General features: G+C 47.1%; 2 protein-coding genes across 4 annotated transcripts in view; one reads left to right on the forward strand and one right to left on the reverse strand.

The window, feature by feature from the left end:
* Positions 1 to 2,954: 2,954 nt before the first annotated feature.
* Positions 2,955 to 23,996, forward strand: part of FOXO3 (forkhead box O3) — a 121,458-nt gene continuing 100,416 nt past the window's right edge. Inside the window, exons 1-2 of one of the 3 annotated variants that reach the window (XM_044924366.2) lie at positions 2,955 to 2,969; positions 5,747 to 6,501. In XM_044924366.2, coding sequence (XP_044780301.2) covers positions 5,884 to 6,501 — 618 coding nt within the window. In that variant the 5' untranslated portion in view covers positions 2,955 to 2,969; positions 5,747 to 5,883. Of the gene's footprint in view, positions 2,970 to 4,522; positions 4,656 to 5,466; positions 5,609 to 5,746; positions 6,502 to 23,996 lie in introns of those variants that run through there. The other 2 variants (XM_025294690.3, XM_025294691.3) reach the window with 2 other exon arrangements.
* On the reverse strand, positions 3,600 to 5,366 carry LOC112587493. Its single transcript, XM_044924367.2, has 2 exons — positions 5,005 to 5,366; positions 3,600 to 4,905 (listed from the first exon to the last, which is right to left on the reverse strand). The coding sequence occupies exons 1-2, from the start codon at positions 5,323 to 5,325 to the stop codon at positions 4,588 to 4,590; spliced, it is 639 nt and encodes a 212-aa protein (XP_044780302.1). The 5' UTR covers positions 5,326 to 5,366; the 3' UTR covers positions 3,600 to 4,587.

The following is a 23,996-nucleotide window of genomic DNA, read 5'->3' on the forward strand; positions in this document are numbered from 1 at the left end:
CTGCAGCCTACCAGGCTCCTCTGTCCATGGGATTTTCCAGGCAAGAGTACTGAAGTGGGTTGCCATTGCCTTCTCCATGATGCCCCAGAGGACAAGCCAAAGCTCAAGCTCTTTGGCACATACTGTTCAGTATGTTTTCCAGAGGAGTAGTATGCTGAGAGGTGGGGAAGCAGAGGAGGGACTGATGATGTCAGACAAAGAATGGGAAGCCACTGTAGACCTGAACACAGGGGCTCCTTCTTTCCTGGTCGCTCAGTCAGTAAATAGTCTGCCTGCAATGCGAGAGTCCTGGGTTCAATCCCTGGGTTGGGTAGATCTCCTGGAGAAGGAAATGGCAACCCACTCCAGTATTCTTGCCTGGAGAATTCCATGGACAGAGCAGCCTGGTGGGCTACAGTCCATGGTGTCACAAAGAGTCAGACACGACTGAGTGACTAACACTTTTACTTTCTTTCTTTCTAGCTGGGTCACATATTTGTTTGGAGGCTGTATTGTTTGTGTTTCCTGTCTTCATTCTTGAAATAGACATAGAAGCCAATCCAAGAGGGAAATAAGCACTTTGCTCATGGGCAGCATGCTCAGTCCCTGGTGTTTGGGCTCTGGCATTAGAGGGAGTATCCAGCTGCAAAGGGACTGGGCAGGGACCCAGTGCTAGTCATGACTCCTCAGAGAACTCTGGCATCTACCATCAAAACCCCAACAAATTAGGTGTTTGGGATGGTGAATTTACTTAGCTTATTCAGGTAAAAATTTTTTTTAAATGTTTGTTCCTCCAGTGATTGAATTTACAAATTGGAGTGGACAGTTACTACCTTAAATCATCTGTAGAAATAAACAAGGTATAATAAGTAGGGAAAATTTTGACCAAAAATTCTATTGCAAAGGTAATGTTGGCATTCCTTCCCAATCAACAACCATAACTTATTCAGCTTTCCTATACTAAACCACGAAGAAATGAAGGACCAAGGAAGCCTTCAAGGGGGAGACAAAGGTCAAAGCAATTTCTGACTTAGAGGGAACAAACACTCTGAGTTTTCAAAGGCTTGCCCATAGGGACACATTACAAGTGTTAATTCCTTGGGTAGATTCACATTTACCAGTCTGTATGTTTATAGTCACTGTCATTTGAAGTTTTGATCTTCAACTCATTTAGAAACTTACCCAACACTGTATGTACAACGTCTTCTCTTTGCCTTGTACTGCTTTTAAACTCTTGAAATACTGAACTTTTAAATGCTTCACGCTCACAATTATGACTGTAAAGCTTTTTGAGGAAAGTAGCTTTATTATGTCCCTACCCCCCTTTAATCACCAAGTCACAATGAGCTCAATTAATCTAGGAATCTTTAATTCTTTCATTTTAGGGGGAAGGTCCGTGGGATATGCATTCTGTTAATGAACACACACTCAACATGTTTTCATTAGTGAAATTCTAATGGCCGAGATCGCGGCCAGTGTAAACACATTCTTTCTATGTCTTAAAGACAAAGAATTGCCTAGATTTAGAGAAGAAAGGGGGTGATGTAAAGAAAGCTGAGCGACGAAGAATTGATGCTTTTGAACTGTGGTGTTGGAGAAGACTCCTGAGAGTCCCTTGGACTGCAAGGACATCCAACCAGTCCATCCTAAAGGAGATCAGCCCTGGGCGTTCTTTGGAGGGAATGATGCTAAAGCTCAAACTCCAGTACTTTGGCCACCTCACGCAAAGAGTTGACTCATTGGAAAAGACTGATGCTGGGAGGGATTGGGGGCAGGAGGAAAAAGGGACGACAGAGGATGAGATGGCTGGATGGCATCACCGACTCGATGGATGCGAGTTTGAGTGAACTCCGGGAGTTGGTGATGGACAGGGAGGCCTGGGGTGCTGCGATTCATGGGGTCGCAAAGACTCGGACACGACTGAGCGACTGAACTGAACTGAAAGTATTAAAAAGAAGCAACTGAAAGTTCTTTGGATTTTATGCTGTACCACAGGGCAAAGCCTAGGTGATGAGGCCTCCTGGTTCTTCGTGCAAAGCAGAAAACCAGACTCAGAGCAATAAATTCTACCACACCTTCCACACTGCTAGGCTATAAACCAGATGTAAACTCAGGGCTTCTCAGCGGGGCAGGCCCACGATGAGAGGAGAGGAGCCGCACTCAGAGGAACAAGCCCAGGAAGCAGAGACCGCTCTACTCCAGACTTCCACCTCCGCACACGAAGCGCAGCTGCTCGCGGGCAGAGATGTTCACCCAAGAGACGGGTACAGATAGACTGGGGACATTCGAAGCAAGGGAGCAAGGCACAGACAGGGTGTTTAGTGCCAGTTAAGTGTGTTGAAATCTGCTCCGGAGCCGGTAGCCACGGAGCCTAGCCTGGCGCGGCCTCCAGGATGAAAAGAAAGAGGTGGCTTTGCTCCGGAATGTGAATGAGGGAGCCGAGCCCGGGTTTACAAAAGGCAGTATTCTGCAGCGAGAACACGTTGTCTCCGTAGAGGCTTGAAACTCTCACGAAACAGCGCGCGAAACTCGCAATCAGGCCCAAGCGGCTGTCTGCAAAGGAAGCAGTAGCGGGGACAGCTGAGCTAGGCTCAGAAAGGCCGCGGCGCGGCCCCGCCGCGTCCCCCAGCAGGCGCGGGCAGCCCCACGCGCCAGCCACTCAACCGAGCTGCCAGCACAACATTCCATTTAAAAATAACACCCACGTGCGCTGGTAAACAAGCGCGCGCGTCTCCCGGAGCCGCGTGCCCAGGGCGAGCCCGTGCGGCGCGCGTCCGCCCTCCTCCCGCACGTGTCTGCCAGCTCCGCCTGCGCAGCGCTAGCGAGGCCCAATCTCCGCCCCTTCGGCTGGCAGCGCACCACCCCAGAGTCCCGAGCCCGGCCGCTCCGGGGCCCTAGAGCCCCCCTGCGTTACCAGGCGTGCCCCGCAGAGTGCTCTCCAACTTTCCTCCCCTGATGCCACCTCATCGAGGCGGGACACATCGCCTCAGGTCTGCTTCTTCCCCCCACAACCCGGTCCTTTCAAACCCTCCTCCTTTTAACTCTCCCTTCCGTCAGCACGCGAAGGATTGGCTTCTGGGTTCGCCGTCTCTCTGTCCTCTCCTCCCTTCCATCGAATTTTACTCGATTGTTTATTATTTGAAGGGGGGGCGGAGGCCGGGGGCGGAGAGGGGTGTCTGGGGCCTGGAGACGGGTGGCCGCGGCCAGTCAGAACGAGGCATGGCTTGACGATTGAGCGGCGCAGCGAATGGCAATGCGGCGCAGAGATCCCGGGTCACGCGCTTGTGGATACAATGACATCATCTGTTTGTACGCGTCGAACTAGCTTGGTGCAGGGGCGGGGCTGCGCGTCACTTGAGTGACGGGTCCTGCACAAAGCCCGGAGCATGGAGTCGGGTGGAAGGGCGCATTCCTGCCTACGCTGAGTTGGATCTTTTTGTGTATGGGGTTGTTGCCGAGACCGCTCTGGACTGCTTAAGATACTTCTAGTGACTTGGAAGGATGGGGCGGGATATTTATAAATCAAAATTGATAGACTCTCGGGGTGTGTTGCATGTAGTGCATTCTTAGCGCACGAATGAACGACTTGGGTACTGTCGTAGGATAAGGACATGTGAAGATGTTTTTCTAAACCCGAAGGAGTGTATTTTTTAAAAGTTTAAAAAAGCACAATTAGCTGCTTTGCCGTCATTTAAAAATTAGACTCATTATTTCCTCTTCACAGTTGTTCAGAATTTGTTCTTGCATTTAGGAATATGGAATAATTTGCTTTTATTCCGAGTTAGTTACACTTCTCCCCTCGCTGGCCATGAAATTCATGCAAAATGAAACACGACTGCAGTCAAGTGTCCTACGTTAGAGACTCAGTTGCAAACCTCCTGGTGCCTGATCAAATCTGAGAGCATCAGCTTATCGAAGTCCTGAGGACACCAACATCTTCGCTTGCCAGTATTTTCACGCTGAGGTAACCCTTGCCGCCTGCGGTCAGCGTCTTATCTCGGGTGTTACCTGGTGTCGGCTTCTAATGGGGAACCAGACACTAGGGCGGGCCCAGAGACTGGCGGAGCGACGGGGACCCTTCGTCGCTGGGGAGGGTGCCAGGCGTCCTGCTTGGAGTCTGGGAGGCCACGCGACTGCGCTCGTTGAGCGTTTGGAGCTCTGCTGGCCCCCCTCCTTCGTCTCCTGAGCCAGCGCCGAGCTTTGTTGTCGTTGAGGCTCCCAGGAGGGAGGAGGAGCCGGCCGAGTCTCGGCCCCGGCGCGCGCCCTGACACTCAAGCCTGCAGCCCCGCGGAACCGGGTCGCGCAGGCGCGCGCGCGCGCACACACACACACACATACACACACACGCACGCACGCACGCGAGCACACCCCGGCCCGCAGCCCAGCCCTCCCCCTGGGCGGGGACCCGCCCGCCCGCCCGCCGTCAGTCTAGGTTGAGGCACCCTGCGTGTGTCTATAACTTTGTGTTGCTGCCTCGACCGCTCTGCTTGGGGAAGGGAGGAGGAGGAATGTGGAAGGCGGCGGGGCGCAGGCTGACAGGCGGTTTCTCAGGCGGGCTGCGGCGGCGGCCGGAGCGCCTCTCCTCGGCCGAGGTTGCGCGCCCCCTCCTCACCGTGCCCCAGGCCCGCGCGGGATTGTGCGTCCTCCCCCCTCGTCCCTGAGGGGAAGGAACCGAGGTAGGCGCCGGAGCTGTGAGCGGGTCGACCGCCTTGCCGGCGACTCCGGATCTGCTTCTGAGCTGGGCCAGGCGCTTCCCTTTTCCCTCCCCGTGACTCGGTGTGCGCGCCCCTCTTCTCTCCCGCTAGTGTTTTTAAAGGACTTGAGTGAAGGGGGGAAACTGTCAAGATGGCAGCAGTGGGAGCAAGGAGGTGAAGAACGTGCTGGTCTGGGCTTTCTGGCGGCCCGGGAGACTTGGTGCTTCCTGACCTGTTGGAAGATTTACGTTCCGACTTGCCCCCTTCTCCCGTTCTTCACTGGGAAGGGGGTGTAGGGCACAACGCCCGTGGGAGAATAAGCCTCACAAACCCCGAAAGTGGCCGTTGCCGCTCGGCTCGACCCTTCGCAAATATCCACCGAGCTGCTTGCCCTCCTCCTTCCCGGCTTCCCTTTTTTCTGGAAGTGACAAGGGCCCGTTTGCGCTCGGACCCACGCTTGCCCTCTCAGCCCGCGAGCGGAGAGGGAAATAGGGAGCTTCCCGCGCCGTCCCCGGGCTCGAGACCTCCGCTGGGAGGGGGTGGCAGGGGGGCGCGGAGGCAGCAGGGCTGGGTGTTGGAAGAAGAGCCGAAGACGCCACAGACTTTGGCGGCGGCGTCGCGGGAAGCACTTGAGCGGGCCCGAGCGAAACATAAACAAACGCACGCCCGCCCGCCTGGACTCGGGCTCGGACCGCCGCTGGGCTGCGCCAGCGCCGGCTGCTGCCCGCTTTAAAGGCGCGGCCCGCGCCCCTCCCCCGCCCCGCCCCTCCCCCTTCTTCCCCGCCCAGCCACCTAGCCCAGGAGAGACCTGCAGCTCCGGCGGCGGCGGGGGAGGGGGTGCCCCGTGCGAGCCCGTCGATTCGCTCCCGTCTCCCCAGCGGCCTGGTCGGGGGGCGGCGTCTGCTGCGCCAGGTTCGCGGGACGCACGTCTCCAGGTCTGCCTGCTCCTGGGAGGCGGGCGCGGTGCGGTCGCTAAGCGGTGGCAGCGGCGACGGCGGGCGAGGACTCGCCGAAGACTGGGTTCCAGCCCGGGATAACCAACTCTCCTTCTCTCTCCTCTCGTGCTTCCCCAGGCGGCGGCAGTAGCGGCGGCGGCGTCGGCGCCGCCTGGGAGCCCGAGCCTTCTCTGCGCCCCCGTCCCTCCCCCGCCGCACCCCGCCCCGGCGCGAGAGGAGAGCGCGAGAGCCCGAGCCGCGGGCGGGCGGCGAAGATGGCAGAGGCGCCGGCCTCCCCGGCCCCGATCTCTCCGCTCGAAGTGGAGCTAGACCCGGAGTTCGAGCCCCAGAGCCGGCCGCGCTCCTGTACGTGGCCCCTGCAGAGGCCGGAGCTCCAGGGGAGCCCGGCCAAGCCCTCTGGGGAGGCGGCTGCTGACTCCATGATCCCGGAGGAGGAGGACGATGAAGACGACGAGGACGGTGGCGGTAGGGCCGGCTCGGCCATGGCGATCGGCGGCGGCGGGGGCGGCCCGCTGGGCTCTGGGTTGCTCCTGGAGGACTCGGCCCGGCTGCTGGCTCCTGGAGGGCAGGACTCCGGGTCCGGGCCAGCCCCCGCGGCGGGCGCGCTGAGCGGGGGGACGCAGACACCGCTGCAGCCTCAGCAGCCACTGCCACCGCCGCAGCCGGGGACGGCTGGGGGCTCTGGGCAGCCGAGGAAATGCTCGTCGCGGAGGAACGCCTGGGGGAACCTGTCCTACGCCGACCTGATCACTCGCGCGATCGAGAGCTCCCCAGACAAACGGCTCACTCTGTCCCAGATCTATGAGTGGATGGTGCGCTGCGTGCCCTACTTCAAGGATAAGGGCGACAGCAACAGCTCTGCCGGCTGGAAGGTGCGTACCCATCTGGGGCGGGCGGCAGGACCCGCCGGGCCTCCTGCGCAGTGCGAGGCGCGTCTTCGATTCGACGGAGCGCTCCTGTGGGCGCGGGGGAGAGGGGTTGGCAGGGAGAGCCTCCGTTGTGAGGTTTTGGGGGTTCTGTGTGATCCCGGAGGAGGGGCAACCGGGGACGGCCGCGAATGTGGCTGGATGGGGAGAGAAGGCTCCTGGGGAAACCTCAGGCATGGCCAGGTGAGGCGAGGGGTTGAGGGACACCGGCGAGGGAAGGACAGACGGACTGGAGTGAATTTGCCGGATTCCTGGGTCATCGCAGAGAAGGTAGGTCTGCGGCCAACTTTGGAGTAGAAGTCCCCCATCGTGCGGCGAGACCACTGCGGGGGGAGTGAGGGAACGGGTTTGGGAGGGGTAGGTTTGTGGTTTTCAGTCGGTCGCGGGAGCCTGGTGTGTTGTGACTACCTGGATGAGAGCCCTGTGTCCAAGTTTTTGGGCTTGTGGGTGTTCACTCCCACAGGCACATCAATCCCATTACAAAAAGCGGTGGTTATAAACCTTTTCCTGGCCGGTTTCCTTGCCTTGCCTGTGTCCACACCTCTGTTCTTCAGAGATGTCTCTACAGCAGGTAGCTTCTGAGATACTTTGGGGCCTGGCACGGGCCAGCCCTTCTGCCTCAGCGGGGACTCGCTGCACCTGCTGCTTCCGCGCTGAGGTCCGGATTCTGGCGCTGTTTGAGGCAGGGGCTCCAGGTGTGCAGGATGGCGCCTGGCGCTTCACCTGGGCCTTGGGGAGGGAGGTTTGCTGGCAGGGCTGGACCGTAATGGCTTCTACCTATGAGTGAACCTGAAGAGAGGCTCTCTACTGTTCGTTTTCAGCCTCTTGGGGCACTGGACACGTGGTAGGGAGAGAGGTGTGGAAAGGCATATGATGTAATGACTTCCTGCAGTTGGGCATCCAAGGAGATTAACTCCTGTGCCCCCGCTGGGCCGCTGATACCCAGCGGCTTTGCTCTTGCACCTCATCCTCCTGGCCCCATCTCCCAAGATAGGAATGCATACCAGGCTAAAGGGAGCCCTGTGCAGCGGTAGATACATATCTTTCTGTCAGTTGTTTCTAGTAACAAGTTGGATTTTTTTTTTTTTTTTAATTAAAAAGGTGGTTGCTTCCTCCTCCTGTCCCTTCCTTTGTTGTCTTTGGGGAGCCCTGTACTTGCTAGGTTCCAGTGGGTGTATAGAATAAGAACAGTTTGACCTTAGGTGGAGAACTGAAGCACTGGAGAGGAGCTAGTACATGAAAAAACTAAAGAATTTAGTGTCATTGACTTAATTTGGTTTAAAAAAATCTTGAAATATGCTTTAAAATTTTTTAATGGCTAGTATAGGGAAGGGGTTCGATACTTTAAAAGCAAAACACGTGCTTTGATATTGTTCCACAAATCTGTCTCATCTTTGAACAAACGCTGTTATTATGAGTCTTAGGTTCGATTCATTTGTATTGCTTTGTAAAAGAATGCCAGTTGTGTGATAATAGGATATTTATGAAAAGGATGAGAATTCTGTTTCAAAGCAGTGCTGATGTGATGCTTTTAAAAATTGAGTTTTCAAGTGGATAGCAAGGGTTAATCTCAGTGTATAGTGTTAGGAAGGGATGAATTTGTGGGATCTAAGAAGATGGATTGGGTGGGGTGTGGAGTCTTTTCCAAATTTTTCACACTTGAAATTTAGTCCTACATATTTTGGATTTGGTGCAGAGAATCTGTTAGTTAAAAGTTAGCTTTAAGTTAGTTAGAAAGTTAACATAGCATGGGTTTTCACCTTTTTTATGATTTTTAGAATTATGAAAGTAATTTTAACACCACAAATAATATTTCTTGCATTGTGTTTATGGTTAAAGATAATACCAGTTTATGGCATTTGAAACTTTTTTTTTTACGACTTATGTGGGAAAGTGTGGCTACCAAAAATAGCCATGAATTGATACTGAATTAATTATATTTTCATGTAGCTTACAGGATCTGCAATAGAGATTTGGGGCCTAGTCTTAAACTTCGTGGTTTTATATCTTAACTCTTTATGGTCTCATGGTTTGTTTTTTCCTTCTCTGCTATCTCATTTTTAACTAAAATCTTATGAAGCATTGTAAATTGAAACTGTCCAGCAGTCATATGTTTAATACAGGGCGAATATTTTATCAATATTTTATCTTTAAAATTTTACACCAGGTCCATTTCTGATTATCACATGATAACTAATCCTTGAAGACTATAGAGATATAATTTAGAGTTTTTGCAAGATGATCTTTACCAAAAGATGCAGCCATGCAAGAACTTCCAAATCTTTGATGATGGAGAAGGCCCTCTGAAACTGGGGCTGCTGGTTTCACATTCCAATTATGAGTAATAGCCAAGCTTTTTTTGTGCTTGTGGTTTAGTGGAGGTGGAAGAAGAGGGAAAAGGGAGAGGTCAGGAGCTAATTGTGACCTATTTCCATGCATCCAACTTTCAGGAATTGATTCCTATCATGATTAGTCATTTGGAAGCAGGTGTGTGCTTTTAAACCACACTACTTTCATTCTGAGTTTACATTCAGGTTTTTAACTTCTAAAAATGTCTAGAATTCAGGTTCATCTCTCCCAGTCATGTGTGCACATAGGCGTAGTATGCAGCATCGAGGCCTTCTTTTGTAGCTTTTTGGGCCTTTGTATTATGAGATCTTGTAACTAGAATTATCACCCTAAGAGCATAGAGCCGATTAGAAAAGAGGTCTTAGCGATCAGAATCAAGACCAGTGAATCAAAGCTCTGGTTGCATGTAAGAATTATCTGGGAGCTTTTAAAAAATATCAGTACCCAGAGAACCTGATATAATTGGGCCGATGTGTGTGTATTGGTTGGTGAGGTGGTTTTTGTTTAATTTTTGAAGTTTCTTAGGTGATTCTAATGTACAGCCAGGATGAGGTTTGCTGATCTAGTTCAGTCCCCTTATTTTATAGGTGAAGATCTTGATTCTTCAAGTTAATGACTTTACTAAGATCACACAGCTGGTTAGTACAGAGATAATTAGCAGCGGGAGGCTCTAGAGATCTTTATCACACTTTTTTTCTCTTTAAATTGATCCTTTCTAAAGGTTATGTACTAAGCACTGGGTAGTCTTACATAAGTACAAGTTGTTTTCCTAAAAAGCATATTTGTCTCTCCATCTAAAAAATCTTGGTTATTATTTCAGCATCGGGAAGATGAATGATTATTGGTAGAGGCTGAGTGAGCACACAGTGTCTGTAAAGCTGTCTGGTGCCTATCAGGAAGGGTACTTAGGAACTGTGAAGTGAGGAAGGTGGCAAAAAAGGAGCATTTTAACAAAAGGAGGAAGCTCTTGGTTAACTTGAATTTGTCAGATGCAAACCGTGCCAGGGAGAAAGGTGATAGCTATCTTGCAGGTTCCCTTACCTCGGGCATTAAAGTAGAAATGAATAATCAGATGTGGTTAAAGGGGGAAAAGGTTACATTTCCTTTAACTCAGATTAAGCTTACTTGCACTGCACCCATAATTGAGGTGGTGAGGTCTCTGTTTCCTCCTGTCTCTAGAACTCCAGGGTTTACCTGGTGAGGCCCATTTTCACTGATTCTCCTGCGCACGCCGACTCCTCTGTGCTTCCCATGGGGTCAGGGCACAATAACGTTAGGCGGCTATGGGTTTCTGTGGTGGTTCCTACAACTTCACAAATGTGAGAGTACTTCTGCTGCTGCAAGTGACCGAGTCTTCCTTCATGTGAGAATGTGTCCTCGTGCCGATTCTTCCCAAGGTTAAAAGATGAGGGCTGGCCTGCCACATAATACTTGCTCACATCCTTACAGTTCTAGGTCTTTAGATGAATGCACCCAGTTCCTTTTCACCATACTGTATTTTTAAAAGATGTCATTTTAACTGCAACTTTGATGTTTAAAAATTTTTTTTCAACAATTTCAAAACAACAGAGGCATAATAATTTCATACTGGCCTCTGATTTTGACCCCAGTCACCTTTTGGACTAACTCACTAAAGGGCCGGTTAGGGTTGTGCTGTATGAGGAATCTGTCTTTAGCTTGGCCCCTGTTGCTGAAATACTGTTTTGTAATTTCCTTCGGCTGTACTGTCTTCGTCAGTGATTCTCAACTAACATACTTCCTCTTTCTACAGTGGCAGTACACTAGGGGGACTGTTTTTCTTCTTTTTCAAAGCTGTGTCATCGACCTATGAGGTGAAGAAATTGGCCATTTTAGACTTTGATCTGTGAGCCCCGTGTAGCAGAGAGGCTCTTTTAAAAAGAAGTTAAGTGTTTGTTTTGATATGTTTATCTCCTCCTTTGAAAATGAAATGAAACTATGCAGACTTATTTTTAGGAGTTTTTGGGAGGGTTCTATTTTAAGGGAATGATACCATAGAAGAACATCTGTAGTTAAACTTTTTAATACTCTAGTTATGATGCTTACTTAAAACCAGCATGATATTTTTATTTGGAAAATTTGTGAAGAAGCCTTGTCCCACTAAAAAAATCGTTTACCTGATTTGCAAAAATTTAGCAGACACTGTTCATCTAAAGATCTTTATAAAAATGCAAAGATAAGACTGTTTAAGCTAGTGCCTTCTGAGGACATGCCCAGCTTACCCCTTGCCGATCAGTTTTTGGATTCCCTGGGCTGGAGAGAATGAAATTTATTTTGTTTTCATACTCTTTTGTCTTGTCTGTGAGGAACAGGCTCAATCCTATTTTTGACTCCTCGTTTTTCTCCTCCCTTTTTCCTGTATCACAAACGGAGGAGCCCTGAGGGCCACTTGGACTTTCTGCTGCTATGAAAAGAGCTGGGGATGACATACACGCAGGTGGGTTGTATCAGTGGATGATGCAGCTGGTGCACAGTGAGTGAGTAGAAGACTGAAAAGAGAAAACCCTTTTTACTCATTTGCATCTCATGCCATTTCATTCATTCAGCAAATATTTATCAAAGGCATGCAGTGTGCAGGGCGTTCTGCCGGGCCCAGGGATGTAGTGGTAGCACAAGGCAGATAAGGTTCCAGTTCACAGGAGTTTGTGTTCTCTTGGGGGAAGACAGAAAATAAACATGCAAATCTGTGCCCTGTAAACTTGTCATCGTTGCCCCTTCTCTTTGCCTTTTTCCCATCTGTACTTCTGCTTTCCTTAGTGCTTCGGCTCTCTGCGGAGAAGTCACCAGCAAATGGCAGAGTGGATGCTGGGCCCTGGCTTGGAGCTGGCCTTTAGCTCTCTGCAGGTCATAATTTTCAGCTTGCTTTGGAGATGCAGGGCTGCTGTCACATGGCTCCTGTAGTTTGGATCTTTTGGGGAGAAGCTGGAATTAGAGCACGCCGGTAGCCCTGGACTCACCTTGGGTCCCCAGTTCTGTCTTGTGGTGCCACGATATAGGTCCAGCCTCTTGGAGTGGATGTGGAGCCTTGATGCAGTCGAATTGTCTGCATGACTTCTTGTCTCAAATTAAAAACTAAATGAAGTCTCAAGGATTATCTAAATACTTCATTTTGCAAGTGAGGAAACAGGCAGGAGCATGTGAGTGACTAGCTCAGGGACCCACAGGTAGCAGGGGTGGAGTTAAATGTGTCCATGTGAGCCCAGGGCACCAGTGTTCTGTAATGTCTCTTGCTAACCATTGTGGTTTCACAGCTGTTCGAGCCAGTGCCTCCATTTCTGCAAACTCTTTACTTCATTTTCTCTCCTCTGCTCCCCTCCCCCATCCTCTAGATTGGCTGGCTAGCAGGAGAGTAGCTGTGTTTCTCTTTTTGCATTCTCTATCATAGCACTCTCAGCTCACCTTGCTGGAAAAGCCTCTTCTCTCAATGTCGCCCTACCCTGCCCACCTCCTGACTTCTGTCTGTTCCTTTTGTCATTTTTCTGTGACTCCTATATATTCTCAAGAACAATGTGAAAACCTTGAAAGCAAGGAAGGTACCTACCAGACAAAAACATTTCTGATAACTTGGAGCTGCTTTTGGGCTGATTGTCCTCAGCCCATGAGCTTAGCCTTGTTCTGGGACAGTGATACTGAAAGGGGATGATGTGATTCAGGAGTGGAGTGATGTCATGCATAGAATCTTTTGGATACTTGTAACGACGAAGGTGGCCCAGACCTCCTAGTGTTGGTATCGATATGATGTCATGTAATTGTGAAATGGTGCTGTACTATTTAAGGCATTTCTTACAGTGTCTTGTTCCCTAGTGTAGAAGTGCCTGAAAACTTCATCAGAGCCAGTCGTTATCCATCACAGAAACAGAGAGAAACCTCATCTTGGGATGACCTTTCCTGAAAAGAAAGTTGAAATCATATTTTCCTTCTGTGTGTGGACCCCGCTTTATGCAGCATCAGTATTACTTCTAGAAAGAGTCACCAAATATTACATATCCACTTCAGAAGCAGAGCTCTGGTGTAAAATTAAGTTGTCCATAATGTTCTGCATTTGCAGATGTAAGTCTCAGATGTACTTGAAGTTTTACATAATGGATTGGTAAATATAAGTCACAGATGAAGGAAGAAGAGATAGTGAGTAGTCTGAGCTGGACCTGTCCAGGGCCAGTCTGCCTCTCTTCCGAGATGGTTTTCTGAATAGGTGTTTTGGCTACTGTTTGTCATGGAAGACCCCAATTCTAATCAAATCAGTGTCCATACAGGCTCAGCATCTCTCACCATTTTATTCTTGATCGAACGACTTCCATTTCTCAGTATTACAATTTCCCCAGTTGGAAAAAGAAGTAAAATAGAAAGCATCTGTAGAATATTGTGACGTATCACTTCTTTCTGGTGAAATACAAATGTATGGAGTATGCTTCAAGCTGGGCTTTCCCCGCCCCCCCAGAATGTGTATTTTCACTTGGACCTTTTTGGGAGATTTTAATCTTGAGACTTTTTCTCTGCAGCGTGTCAGTCCCTACTATGAGATAACGGTACAAAGTAGATGAAGTTTTCTGGTGGCCTGTGGTACTTGCACTCATTTGGTCCTCTCATGATTGTGTGTGGTGAAGAAGCCAGCTTATCTTCTGGGGCTCACCATGCCTGGGTATCCAAATGCACCCCCATTCTACAATGGAGAGGTGAGGTTAGAGCAAGGAAGCTGTGGCTCACTTGTAGGGGGGAAGGCTAAGGTGGGCAGTGGCCCCTGCCACAGACGAACAAAATGCATTAGCTTTCCTCTGAAGTGAACCCATAATAATTCCAGCAGATGCCTTTGACAGTTCTCAGTACGTGTTTTGTAATTTCTTGTTTATTTCTGTGAAGACTTTTGAGCGTGCATGTGTGGGAGAATCCACATCGTATTTTTTCTTGTGTTTTGGATGTCTAGTGAAATTAATAACTTGGCTCTTGCAGCCATTGAGAATTTTCTTTAAATTTAGAGCCAGCAGAGGGAGTGCACATGTCTTTAAACTGATGTCAAGTTCTTTTCCCCACATAGCTAAAATAATACCTTGGTTAAAAACACCAAAAAAAAAAATAAAAAAGATCTGTAATATATAGTGTTTGTGTGTAGGCTTATGTCATTGTTAGAAAGGGATAATTTGGAGGAGAGAGTGTTTAAAAACCTAAGATAACTTTTTTAAAAAGGAACTTTGGTCTTCTGAGACTTATGGTCTAATTCCCATCCTCAAATAATTAAAGCCTTTTGAACTGAAAAATTTTCTCCTTTGCTTTACATATTTTTGCTACTTCACTTTTTTTTTATTTATTGTTTAACTGAAAGATAATTGCTTTACAGCATTTTATTGGTTTCTGCCAAACATCCACATGAATCAGCCCTTCCAGTGAAGCCGCAGCACTTCACTCTTGAAAACATACGTGAGCGCTCATCTGTACCTGATAGCACACGTGTCAAAAGCAGTGGATTCTGTGTGTTAGTGCTCTTTTGATTGAGACTCTTGATATTTCCCAAGACGTCGTTTTTCTGTAGGTGAAAGAAAGGCAGAACCTACATTATTCTTAATTCAGATTTAGCAGTCATGGACCCACTGGAGATGACAGCTTTGCAGTTTTGTAACCTAAAATTCTGTAGTTCTGTGTTCTATAGTTTGTCACACTCTTCACATTGCCCGTATTTTGGTGGTAGCAGTTTATTTTAATTGGGGAGCTCTAGTGGGTTGAATAGTACCCCTCCAACCCCCCCATTAAGGTCCACCTGTAACCTCAGAGCGTAACCTTGTTTGGGACCAGGATCTTTCTGGAGGGAGGTAGTTACATTGAGGTGGAGTCACGTTGGATTCATGTGGGCCCTAGGTGCAGTGGCTGGTGCCCTTAGGAGGAGGCTGCGTGCGCCACGGCAGAAGGTGGAGCGGTGCAGTCACAAGCCAGGGGGCGCCGGATTGCTGGGGGCACCAGAGGCTGGGCAGAGGCCGGGCAGGACCCTCCACTGCAGCCTTCAGAGGGAGCATGGTGCTGCCCACACCTTGAATGTGGACTTATAGCCTCCAGCACTGTGAGAGAATACGTTTTTATTGTTTGAAGCCCCTAAGTTTGTAGTAATTTGTCATGGTAGCCCTAGGAAACACATAGGAGCACAGGGATGGAAGAGAGGAACATGAAGGGTTGCAGAAGAGGAAAAGAAGGTTTTATTTTATTTTTAAAATTGAGATATAATTGACATAACATTATTAGTGTCAAGTGTACAACATAATGATTTGGTATTTATACATGTTGCAAAATGATCATCACTGTAAGTCTAGTTAACATTTTTCTTTCTTTTTTTTTATTATGTTGAGAACTTTTTAATATTTACTCTCTGAGCAACTTTCACATACCTAGGTATTAACTGTATTCACCAAGCTGTATATTGCATCCCCAGGACTGACTTATTTAGTAATTGGAAGTTTGTCTCTTTTGACCCGCTTCACCCATTTTGCCCTCTCCCTCCAAAGTTATATTTAGATTAAAATTAAAATGGAATCACTCCTAGGCTACTTTCTGGTAACTTAAATTTCTTCTTCATCCTGCTGTTAGGCACAGAAGGGAAGTGTGAATTCCCCCGATTTCCCAGTGCGAGCTGCTGCAGCGAGCCCTCCGCCCTCCATTTAGCGTGTATCCTGGGCACGCTCCCTAAGCCTCCCACTCTCTTACTCACTTTCTACTTCGTGGCCTATTTCGTGAAGCTGGTGAAATGGCTGTACTTGGGGAGTGCGGACTTGAGGTTTAAGGCCAAGGTCTAGCTGAGAGCTTTGGTCTATGGTAGTCAGTCTTTTAGGGAGGGAGCAGCCTGGGTCCTCAGCAGAAGAAGGTTGAAGAATTCTCTCTTCCCCAGCCCAGTCAGGCTTGAGAAGATAGAGCCCCATCAGGTTCACTGCCGTCCATGGTGGCAGTAAGGATAATCAGAATCTCTCTGGAGTCTCCTTGGTTCCTCCTGTGCTTAGTTCATGCCCTTTCAAAGTGTCAACACTCGAGCCTTCAGGCTCCCATCCCCTTTATACATTTATGTCCGCAAAACCCAGCCATCCTGAGGGAGCATAGAGTGGTAGTCCTTATTCAGTAGCAACAGGTGTTTTCTAGGTTCCGTGAAGGTGCTTGGGTTGAATTGTTCAGAAGTATTTCAGAATTAGAATTGCATCTGTTTATGCTCATATTTCAAAATAGTATTTTGGGAAAAGGGAACCAGGGTTATAAATCAATTGGAAACACAGTTTAGTTTTTACGATAAAAAGAGGAGTTGACACAAGATATTCTGAGGCCTAGTTATAATAATAATAGTAGCTATGATTTATTGAACAGTATCATATGCCAATTACTCAGGTAGATTTTTTACATCTAATATTGATCCTACATGTTAAGCATTTAAGTATAAACCCAATTTAGAGACAAAATGGTTCAGAGAAGTTTAATTGCTTGGGATTCAAAGGAAGGTTTCTTTGAACGTCAGCGTTTTCTGCTGCGCTTTGCTGCCTCCTGAGTGTGGTGGGACTTTGCCTGGGGGTGAGTTCAACAATAAAATTAAATAGCTGCCATTGAAAAAGTTGCTACTGTGTGCCGCATTCTTTGTATGTATTACCATCAGTCCTGATGGAAATCTTTCAGAATGCTGTCCTGAATGTTTATCTTCTGGACTGTGGCTCACTTGGGGTAACTGATACCTCTCGGTGTTGGAGGGGGAGTAGACACAGACCCATGATTTAGGCTCCTGCCCTTGATTTTGCCTGAGTGAATAATTTTAAGAATCTAATCAGTGCCTGGGCTCTTAGTGGAGCAATTTAATTTGGGGATTTCTATTTCTGTTTGGATGCTGCTTTAGTAAACCACTGTTTAACCATGGTTTACTATAGGTCAGATAGTGTACTAGTGTTCAGGACAAAAAGAGTGATACTATAGTGTGTGGAAATCCTTAGGGCTGGGCTATTATCTCTCAGAAATTTCTGCCTTGGGAGAACAGGGTATATCTGTACTTCTATAGGCTTCAGGTAGGTAGATGGATGGAGATAATATCACCAAGAAAGATAGATTTCAGGGAAAAAAAGACATTTATAAAAGGTTTCTGGCAGAAGTGTGGTCGAAGCCCAATGAGATCTCAAAATTAAAGGTATTAAGCATATTTTGTGAGGTGGTTGACTCTTTCCAATGCAGTTACTAACAGGTTTAAAGCAAGACAGACACAGAAAATCTTGCAAAATGCAAGCTGCTGGCCAGGTTAAAGGGTTTATCTTATTAAGGCACTTACTGCTTTTGTCTTCAAGGTAGAATATGTATGACTGGACCTAAAATGATGGTTTTAATTGGCCACAGGAATACAGCACCCATGCGCCCTGAGATAAAATACGGCTTGCAGAAGGCTAATCCCATGTGTGTGTTGGAAAAAATTTTAGAACTCTCAGTTTCACAGTAAAGATAGGTGAGTAGTGTCTGGAGAGTGTCCAGAAGATAGACTGAAACCCTGTGATAAATGTGGAACAGGCAGAAGGGCTCTGCCTGATAACTGAGTGAGGCCCGGGTGTGGGGAGCGTGGTGGGGCCAAAGGCAGTTACAGAGAAGGTGGCCTTGGCCTTGTGGACTTGTAAAGATACAACTCTGGGTATAAACCTGAAGTTGAAGGGAGGCATAGAATTACATCCAGTACAGCTTCTTAGATGTCTCCTTGAAAATTGGTATTACATGAAAAAAAGCAAATGGAGAGTTAAGCCATTAATTCACATAATTCAAATCTCAGAACTGCTTTTTTTCCCCCCAAAGTGTCGTAATTAATTTCTAAAAAATGATAGTTCCTTCATCATAAATTATCTAAATAATTGCCTCAGTTCCATATTTCACATTAAGTTTGGCTGAATGATGTTTAAAGCCTTCTCTCACCTTCCTCTCCTTTCTTTTTTTAATTTTCACTTCTATTTTACTTAATTTTTTTTTAATGCGGTTTTACCTCTAATGCTGTAATGGTCTCATAAAGTAAAAACACTCTCTCGACATCTTTCCATTAGAACTTCTTGTTGGTAAATTCCTTTAAAATTCAGCCTAATTTACAAGTCAGTTTTGCTGTTTATTTTTTCTAGAATTTTTACCGTGTGTGATAGCTGGTCCGGAGTTTTCTGTCAGCATTCGTTTCCAATCAAGGACTTGTTAATTGCACCCATCATACGTTTGCATCTTGGTCTGTATTACCTTGGTGTTTTTTTTTTTTTCTTTCTTTCCCCAGCTGGTAGAATGAGAAGGAACATGCCTTTATTCACTATTTGTCAGAACAGTCCAATTAACAGCATTAATTTGCCATTTATGAATATACCTATGATTATAAATAAACCATGGCCCACAGACTACATTTTAAGCAAGGTAGTTTTTTTTTTTTTTTTTTTAAGTAAAAATTGACACTGACCCCCAGACATTCCTGTGAATTTTTTTTAAGAACAATGATCAGTTATTTTGGGGGGCATCGTTTGTGTAATCCTGAGAAACCCAGAATGAGCCTTAGAAATGTTATGGGCCCGATTCTTTCAGAGTTGTCTTCCGGCTGACACAGGTATGAGTGTGCTTGCTTCAGCACAGTTGGGCTCTTAAGCTCCTGATAGGCAACTTCCTAGGTGAGCTAGTATGCTGTTTCTTGAAATTAGTGGCCTCGATCAAGCCTTCTGTCTCCAACCCTGTCCAGTATAGATAAGCTTACTGCCTCCTCTTTGAATAGATGTGTGCCCTGTGCTGAACTGAATTTTCTAAATCAGTCCTGTTTAGTCTCCTTCCTTTACATGAAAGATCCTTTTTTTCCTGGCTGGAAGTCTAGGTGATCTGGGCCACATGTTAGGCTTCACTACAGTCAACTTTCGTGTCAGTCACCAAGGTGAAATTTGGCATCCGATTATGCCACTCAGCTTACTGGGTCTTAGTTCCCTTATCAGAGATTGAACCCCGGGCCCTCAGCAGTGAAAGCATGGAGTCCTACCTACTGAACCGTAGGGGAATTCCCTGGCATCTGATTGTAGGCATCTTTTAGTAGGTGTTCTTTGGGAGGAGGTGAGGGATTTATTCTGATAATCTCATAATATCGGGGAATGCTCCGAGTTAACTTGTGGGTAGTCAGTACTGAATTCGGAGAAGGCAGTGGCACCCCACTCCAGTACTCTTGCCTGGAAAATCCCATGGACGGGGGAGCCTGGTGGCCTGCTGTCTATGGGGTCGCACAGAGTCAAACACAACTGAAGCGACTTGGAGGAGGAGGAGTACTGAATTAAGTAAAGCACCATGTGTCAAATTAGGAGAGCTAACTTGTGGTGTTATGGGCTCCCTGGTGCTCAGCCACAAAGAACCCGCCTGCCAGTGCAGGAGACACAGCTTCAATCCCTGGGTCAGGAAGATCCCCTAGAGAAGGAAATGGCAACCCACTCCAGTATTCTTGCTTGGGAAATCCCATGGACGGAGGAGCCTGGCGGGCTGCAGTCCATGGGGTCATCAGGAGTCGGACACAACTGAGTAACTAAGCAACAACAGCAACTTGAGGTAGTGAAAACTACCATCCTCCAAATTGATTTTTAACATAATGACTTCACAAATGAATGTTTTTATCAGAAATTACCATGCTTGTTTTTAAGATGTATATTTTCCCCACATCTTGGTTTTCTAATCACATCAGGGCTTTAAATTGATGGATAAGTTTTAACTGTTAACACAGTGGGATAACATCTGGGCTTTTCTCTCTGGGCTCCCAGTGTTTGTCCTGCTATGAGCACAGATAATTTTCACCTGACTTCTGTCTGTGTTACCTGAGCTGAGATTCCTGCTGTGTCCACTGACCAGCAACACTGCGTTCTTCTAACTGCTTTGTTTTGTGTTCATCATTCTATCTTAAACAGGATCATAAAGCTTTCATGTGTCTTTTCTAGCTTGTTACCTCATGCTTCTGTGCTTAGTCAAGAAGGAAGAGAAGAAAATAACTCTATCTTGGTTTTATCATTTGCATCACATGAATTTACAACTTTGAAAACAACTCACTTGTCAGTGTGGTTACTGGGGAGATAATTTTGATTACCGTGGGCTCTGAGAGTTACTGCTGTCATCTCTTCCCTCTTGCCACCCTTTTGGGGAAAAAAATTAATTTTGCTCAAGGATACATTTTATTGTTTTTCAGGCAAATGATTTCCAAGTTGAACCTTGTGAGACGTTAAAGCTCTTTGCCTCAAGTTCAGTTATTCATTAGCTCTTCTGAAAAAAATAGTACACTTTTTAAAAAAGGGTTTCCTGGTATTTCCTTTGGACTGCAGCCTTGTCTTTGACCAGTGAGGGCACTTCCTTGATTGTCTAGCTATTTCTGCTTTTTGAACCTGAGACTGCCGGTGTTGGGTTGAGCCTTAGGCCGTCTCAGAATCTAAGCGCCCCAGTTTCACTTGTCCTGATTGCTCCCAGCTGCTGTCCCATTCTTTCCTGTTTTGTGTCATTAGACATTTGCTGAAGAGGTCTTCCTGTCCTTCTTCCCTCTTTCCCATCACCCATGATCTCTCTGGGACCTTTCTCCTGCATCAGTGGTTTCCAACCTTGGCTGTATTTGAGAATCACAGGGAGCTTTTAAAAACACTGCCGTCTAGGTCCAGTCTGAAACCATTTAGGTTAGAATCTCTCGATGTAGGGCCTGGGCATCTATATTTTTTAAAGCTCCCGGATAGTTATGGTGGGCAGTTAGGGTTGAGAACATTGCTTTAGAAACAATGAGAGATTTTGACTGTGGAAGTTATCAGCCAATTTAGTGATGACTTTTACGTCTAATTCCACCCTCTCCTCCATGGGGAGGTTACAAGGTGAGTTTACTCCCTGAAAGTTCCATATAAAAAGGGAGGAGTGCTGTCAAATTGGAATCTAAGAGAACAGTTGACTTCTAAGACAAGGGCATCATTATTTAATAAACTGTGCTTAACTAGGATTTCTTCTCTACTTTCTTTTGTGTAAATGAATGTGGTTTCTTTAAAGTTTTCCAGCTCCCACTTGTTTTTCTAGTCTCCACTGGACCCTATTTAACTAATTTTTAAGTGTTAGGGAGTTTGTAAGAAGATAGTTCAAGTTATGGTATGATTCTTGAAATCTGAGACAGATAAACTCACTCTTCCTCTTTTGTGCAGCCTAATCTGATGTACTAGAGGGTTCTACCATGTTCTGATGCATTAAGCTAGTGCTTCTCAAAGCACGGTCCCCACACCAACAGCGGCAGCATCACCTAGAAACTTTTTGGAAATTCACATTCTTGGCTCACCTCAGACATACTGACTCAGACATTCTAGACCCAGCAATCTGTGTTGTCACAAGGCTTCTAAGTAATCCTGCTGCAAGCTCAAGTTTGAGAACCACTGCTTTTAGTCATTCACTGAGTCCAGATTAGGAGTCAACAATCAAATTTTTCATGCCATCTTGACTTCAGAGGCCTGATAAGAGTTGAAAAAGATGAACAGAGAGCTTGCAGTGGTATCTGTGGAGATGTAACAGAGTTCTTGGCCCTAGAATAGACTTTCCACGGATCCTCATTTGCTGTGTAGCTTTCTGTGTGGTCAAGGTCACCAACCTCCCCCTCACCTCCTGCCAAGTTGCTTCAGTCACATCTGACTCTTTATGACCCCATGGACTGTAGCCCCCCAGGCTCCTCTGTCCATGGGATTCTCCAGGCAAAAATACTGGAGTGGGTTGCCATTTCCTCCTCCAGGGGATCTTCCTGACCCAGGGATCGAAGCCACATCTCCTTTGGCTCCTGCTTTGCAGGAGAATTCTTTACCACTGAACCACAGGGGAAGTCCTTTCCCCTCTCCCAGACAACAGTAATAAAGTATCCGCTCCAGTGCACAGAGGAGGCCAGGTGTTCACCCTAGTGCATATATGCTGTTCAGAGGACTGTGTTTAGGTTGGATTCTTGTTGTTTGGTGATCTTTTCCCGTGCTTATTTGTTTTGGTCTTTGGGGAATGTTCCTAGTTTAAGACCAGCATCAGACACCAGCCTGACTCATCCACAGACAGACATGGGACATGAGGAGGATAGATAAGATTAAAATGTGCTGGGTGTAATCAGTGTGAGAGGGCAAGTGAAGTGAAGAGTGATGCTGCTTTCGTGCTGAGGTAGAGGTGAGGCATGGATCTCGGCCTCTCCTACCACAAGGTGAAGCTAGGTAGAGACCAAACTAGCTATTCGCTGCTTGTCAGTATCATTGGATTCTGTCGTCCATTAAACAGGGCCTCACGATCAGCTGTATCTAACATAGCTATTGGCTTTAGGAATATAAATAGTACAAAGAACGGGGTTGGCCGGGTCTTAGAAGTTCATTGCAGGACCGCTTAGCAGCTGCTTCAGGATGTTGCCTGAGATTCAGAAATACTCATATATCTGACACATTAAAAAAAATAGGATTAGTTTGGATTACCAATTTTTCTGCAGTTGAGTAGATACCATTTTCTGTATCAAGCTCTACCCGAGATGACTCAGCTTGGATGCTGAGCTTTAGTGGCACAGTAATCTGGGTTTTCTTCTTGGGAATGGGGAGGGCAGGCAAGTTACTTTCTTCAGATTCACCAGGATTCTTGGGAAGGATCAAGAAGGTGGGTTCAGTTGTTGGAACAGCAGAAGATTCACGCAGCAGTGGGGAACGCTGTGTTGAGAGGCTTATGTCTGGGGCCAGAGTTTGGACAGAGAGTCCTGAATATGGTGCCCTTAACACCGTGAGCAGCATTCAAAGTTGGACTCCAGGAGAGTGCTCAGGCCTTTTAAAGAAGCCACACATTAGTCAGCTGGTGGAAACCTGAGCGTCCCACATGGGGGATGCTCCTCAAAGCGGCTGCTGCTCACAGATGAAGAGACACATGTTAGTTCACTTCCATTTTAGTTTCCCTAAAGAATGGACTGCTGCCTGCGTGTTCGGTGAGCGGGCTGGTGGTGGTGAATGTTGGAAGAAACACCTGATATTAAGGATGCATTTATAGAGGAGTACAGTGCCTTAAGGAACAGCCAGGCCAGCCAGGCTCCTAAGAAAAAGACTGCCTGGCAGCCATGGAGAAGGCGTGACTCCCAACCCAAGGACCAGAGGGGTCTGAGTCTTCAGCTCCAGTGGCCCAGATCTGAAGATGGAAGGAAGGGATGTTGGTCTGCTCAACCCCTCTCCAGAAATCCCCTCTGCCAGGTGGTAATGGAAGCCTCTGGTTTTGAGGATATGGTCCCTGAGTCCTGACTTCTATGGAAGAAGTTGCAGGTGAAGCTAGAAAGTTTTTATCCCCCTCCCCCAACAATTGTACCTTTGAGTTGTACTGGTGTGAATGGATGTGATGTGTGTGGGCATAGCCTTAGGTTGATGCATCATTTTCATACTGTAACTAAAATCTACTATTAATTGAACACTTATTTATGTGCCAGACACTGCTGTGGGCTTTATACATATTAGCTTTTCTTTAAGACGGAGAAACTGATGGATAGAGCCAAAGCCATACAATTGGGAAGGGATAGAGGTGGGATACCTCTATCAGCACGTCTCTGCATTGACTAAATAAACTCCACAGCCAGTAATTCAAGCTTTAGGGATTTTGATTTTATAAAACTGCCTGAGATCTCACTGGGCTGTTTGTTCCTACCATCTCTCTCAGTTTGGTTTAAAAGAGGAAGGAGGGGGAGTTTGCATGATCTTCTATTAAAGTTGAGGCAGATGTGTTACACCTGGCTTGTCACTCTTTCAGAACCTGAGAGGAACAGACTTGAGTGTGTATTTGTGGACAAGCATCCACAGTGAGCACAGAAGCCTTGTAAGACTTGCATTCCTGTGGAGTGTGACTATGCCTAGGGATGGGACCTGTCCAGACTGCCTGTTTTCTCCAAACTGCTTGCAAAGCAGATTTAAGTGAAGTTATACATACACACACAGCCCCAAGAAAAAGGATAAATCACCTTTCTTTCCTGGTTTGGTATAGGCCATTTATTTCCTAGCCATAGAAGCAAGTGTGTACCAGCTTCATTTAGATTAAACACAGGGCTCATCCTAAACATCTTGTTTTCCAGATGTGAGGGGCAGGCCCAGTGGGCTTGTGACTTC

The sequence above is a fragment of the Bubalus bubalis genome, chromosome 10, assembly GCF_019923935.1.
Source record: "Bubalus bubalis isolate 160015118507 breed Murrah chromosome 10, NDDB_SH_1, whole genome shotgun sequence".
NCBI lineage: Eukaryota > Metazoa > Chordata > Mammalia > Artiodactyla > Bovidae > Bubalus > Bubalus bubalis.

Coding starts and splice junctions, on each gene's coding strand:
- LOC112587493 (XM_044924367.2), bottom strand. CDS start 5,325: ATGTTTCGCTCGGGCCCGCTCAAGTGCTTCCCGCGACGCCGCCGCCAA. Junction 4,906..5,004: donor CGGCAACGGCCACTTTCGGG/GTTTGTGAGGCT, acceptor ATCTTCCAACAG/GTCAGGAAGCACCAAGTCTC.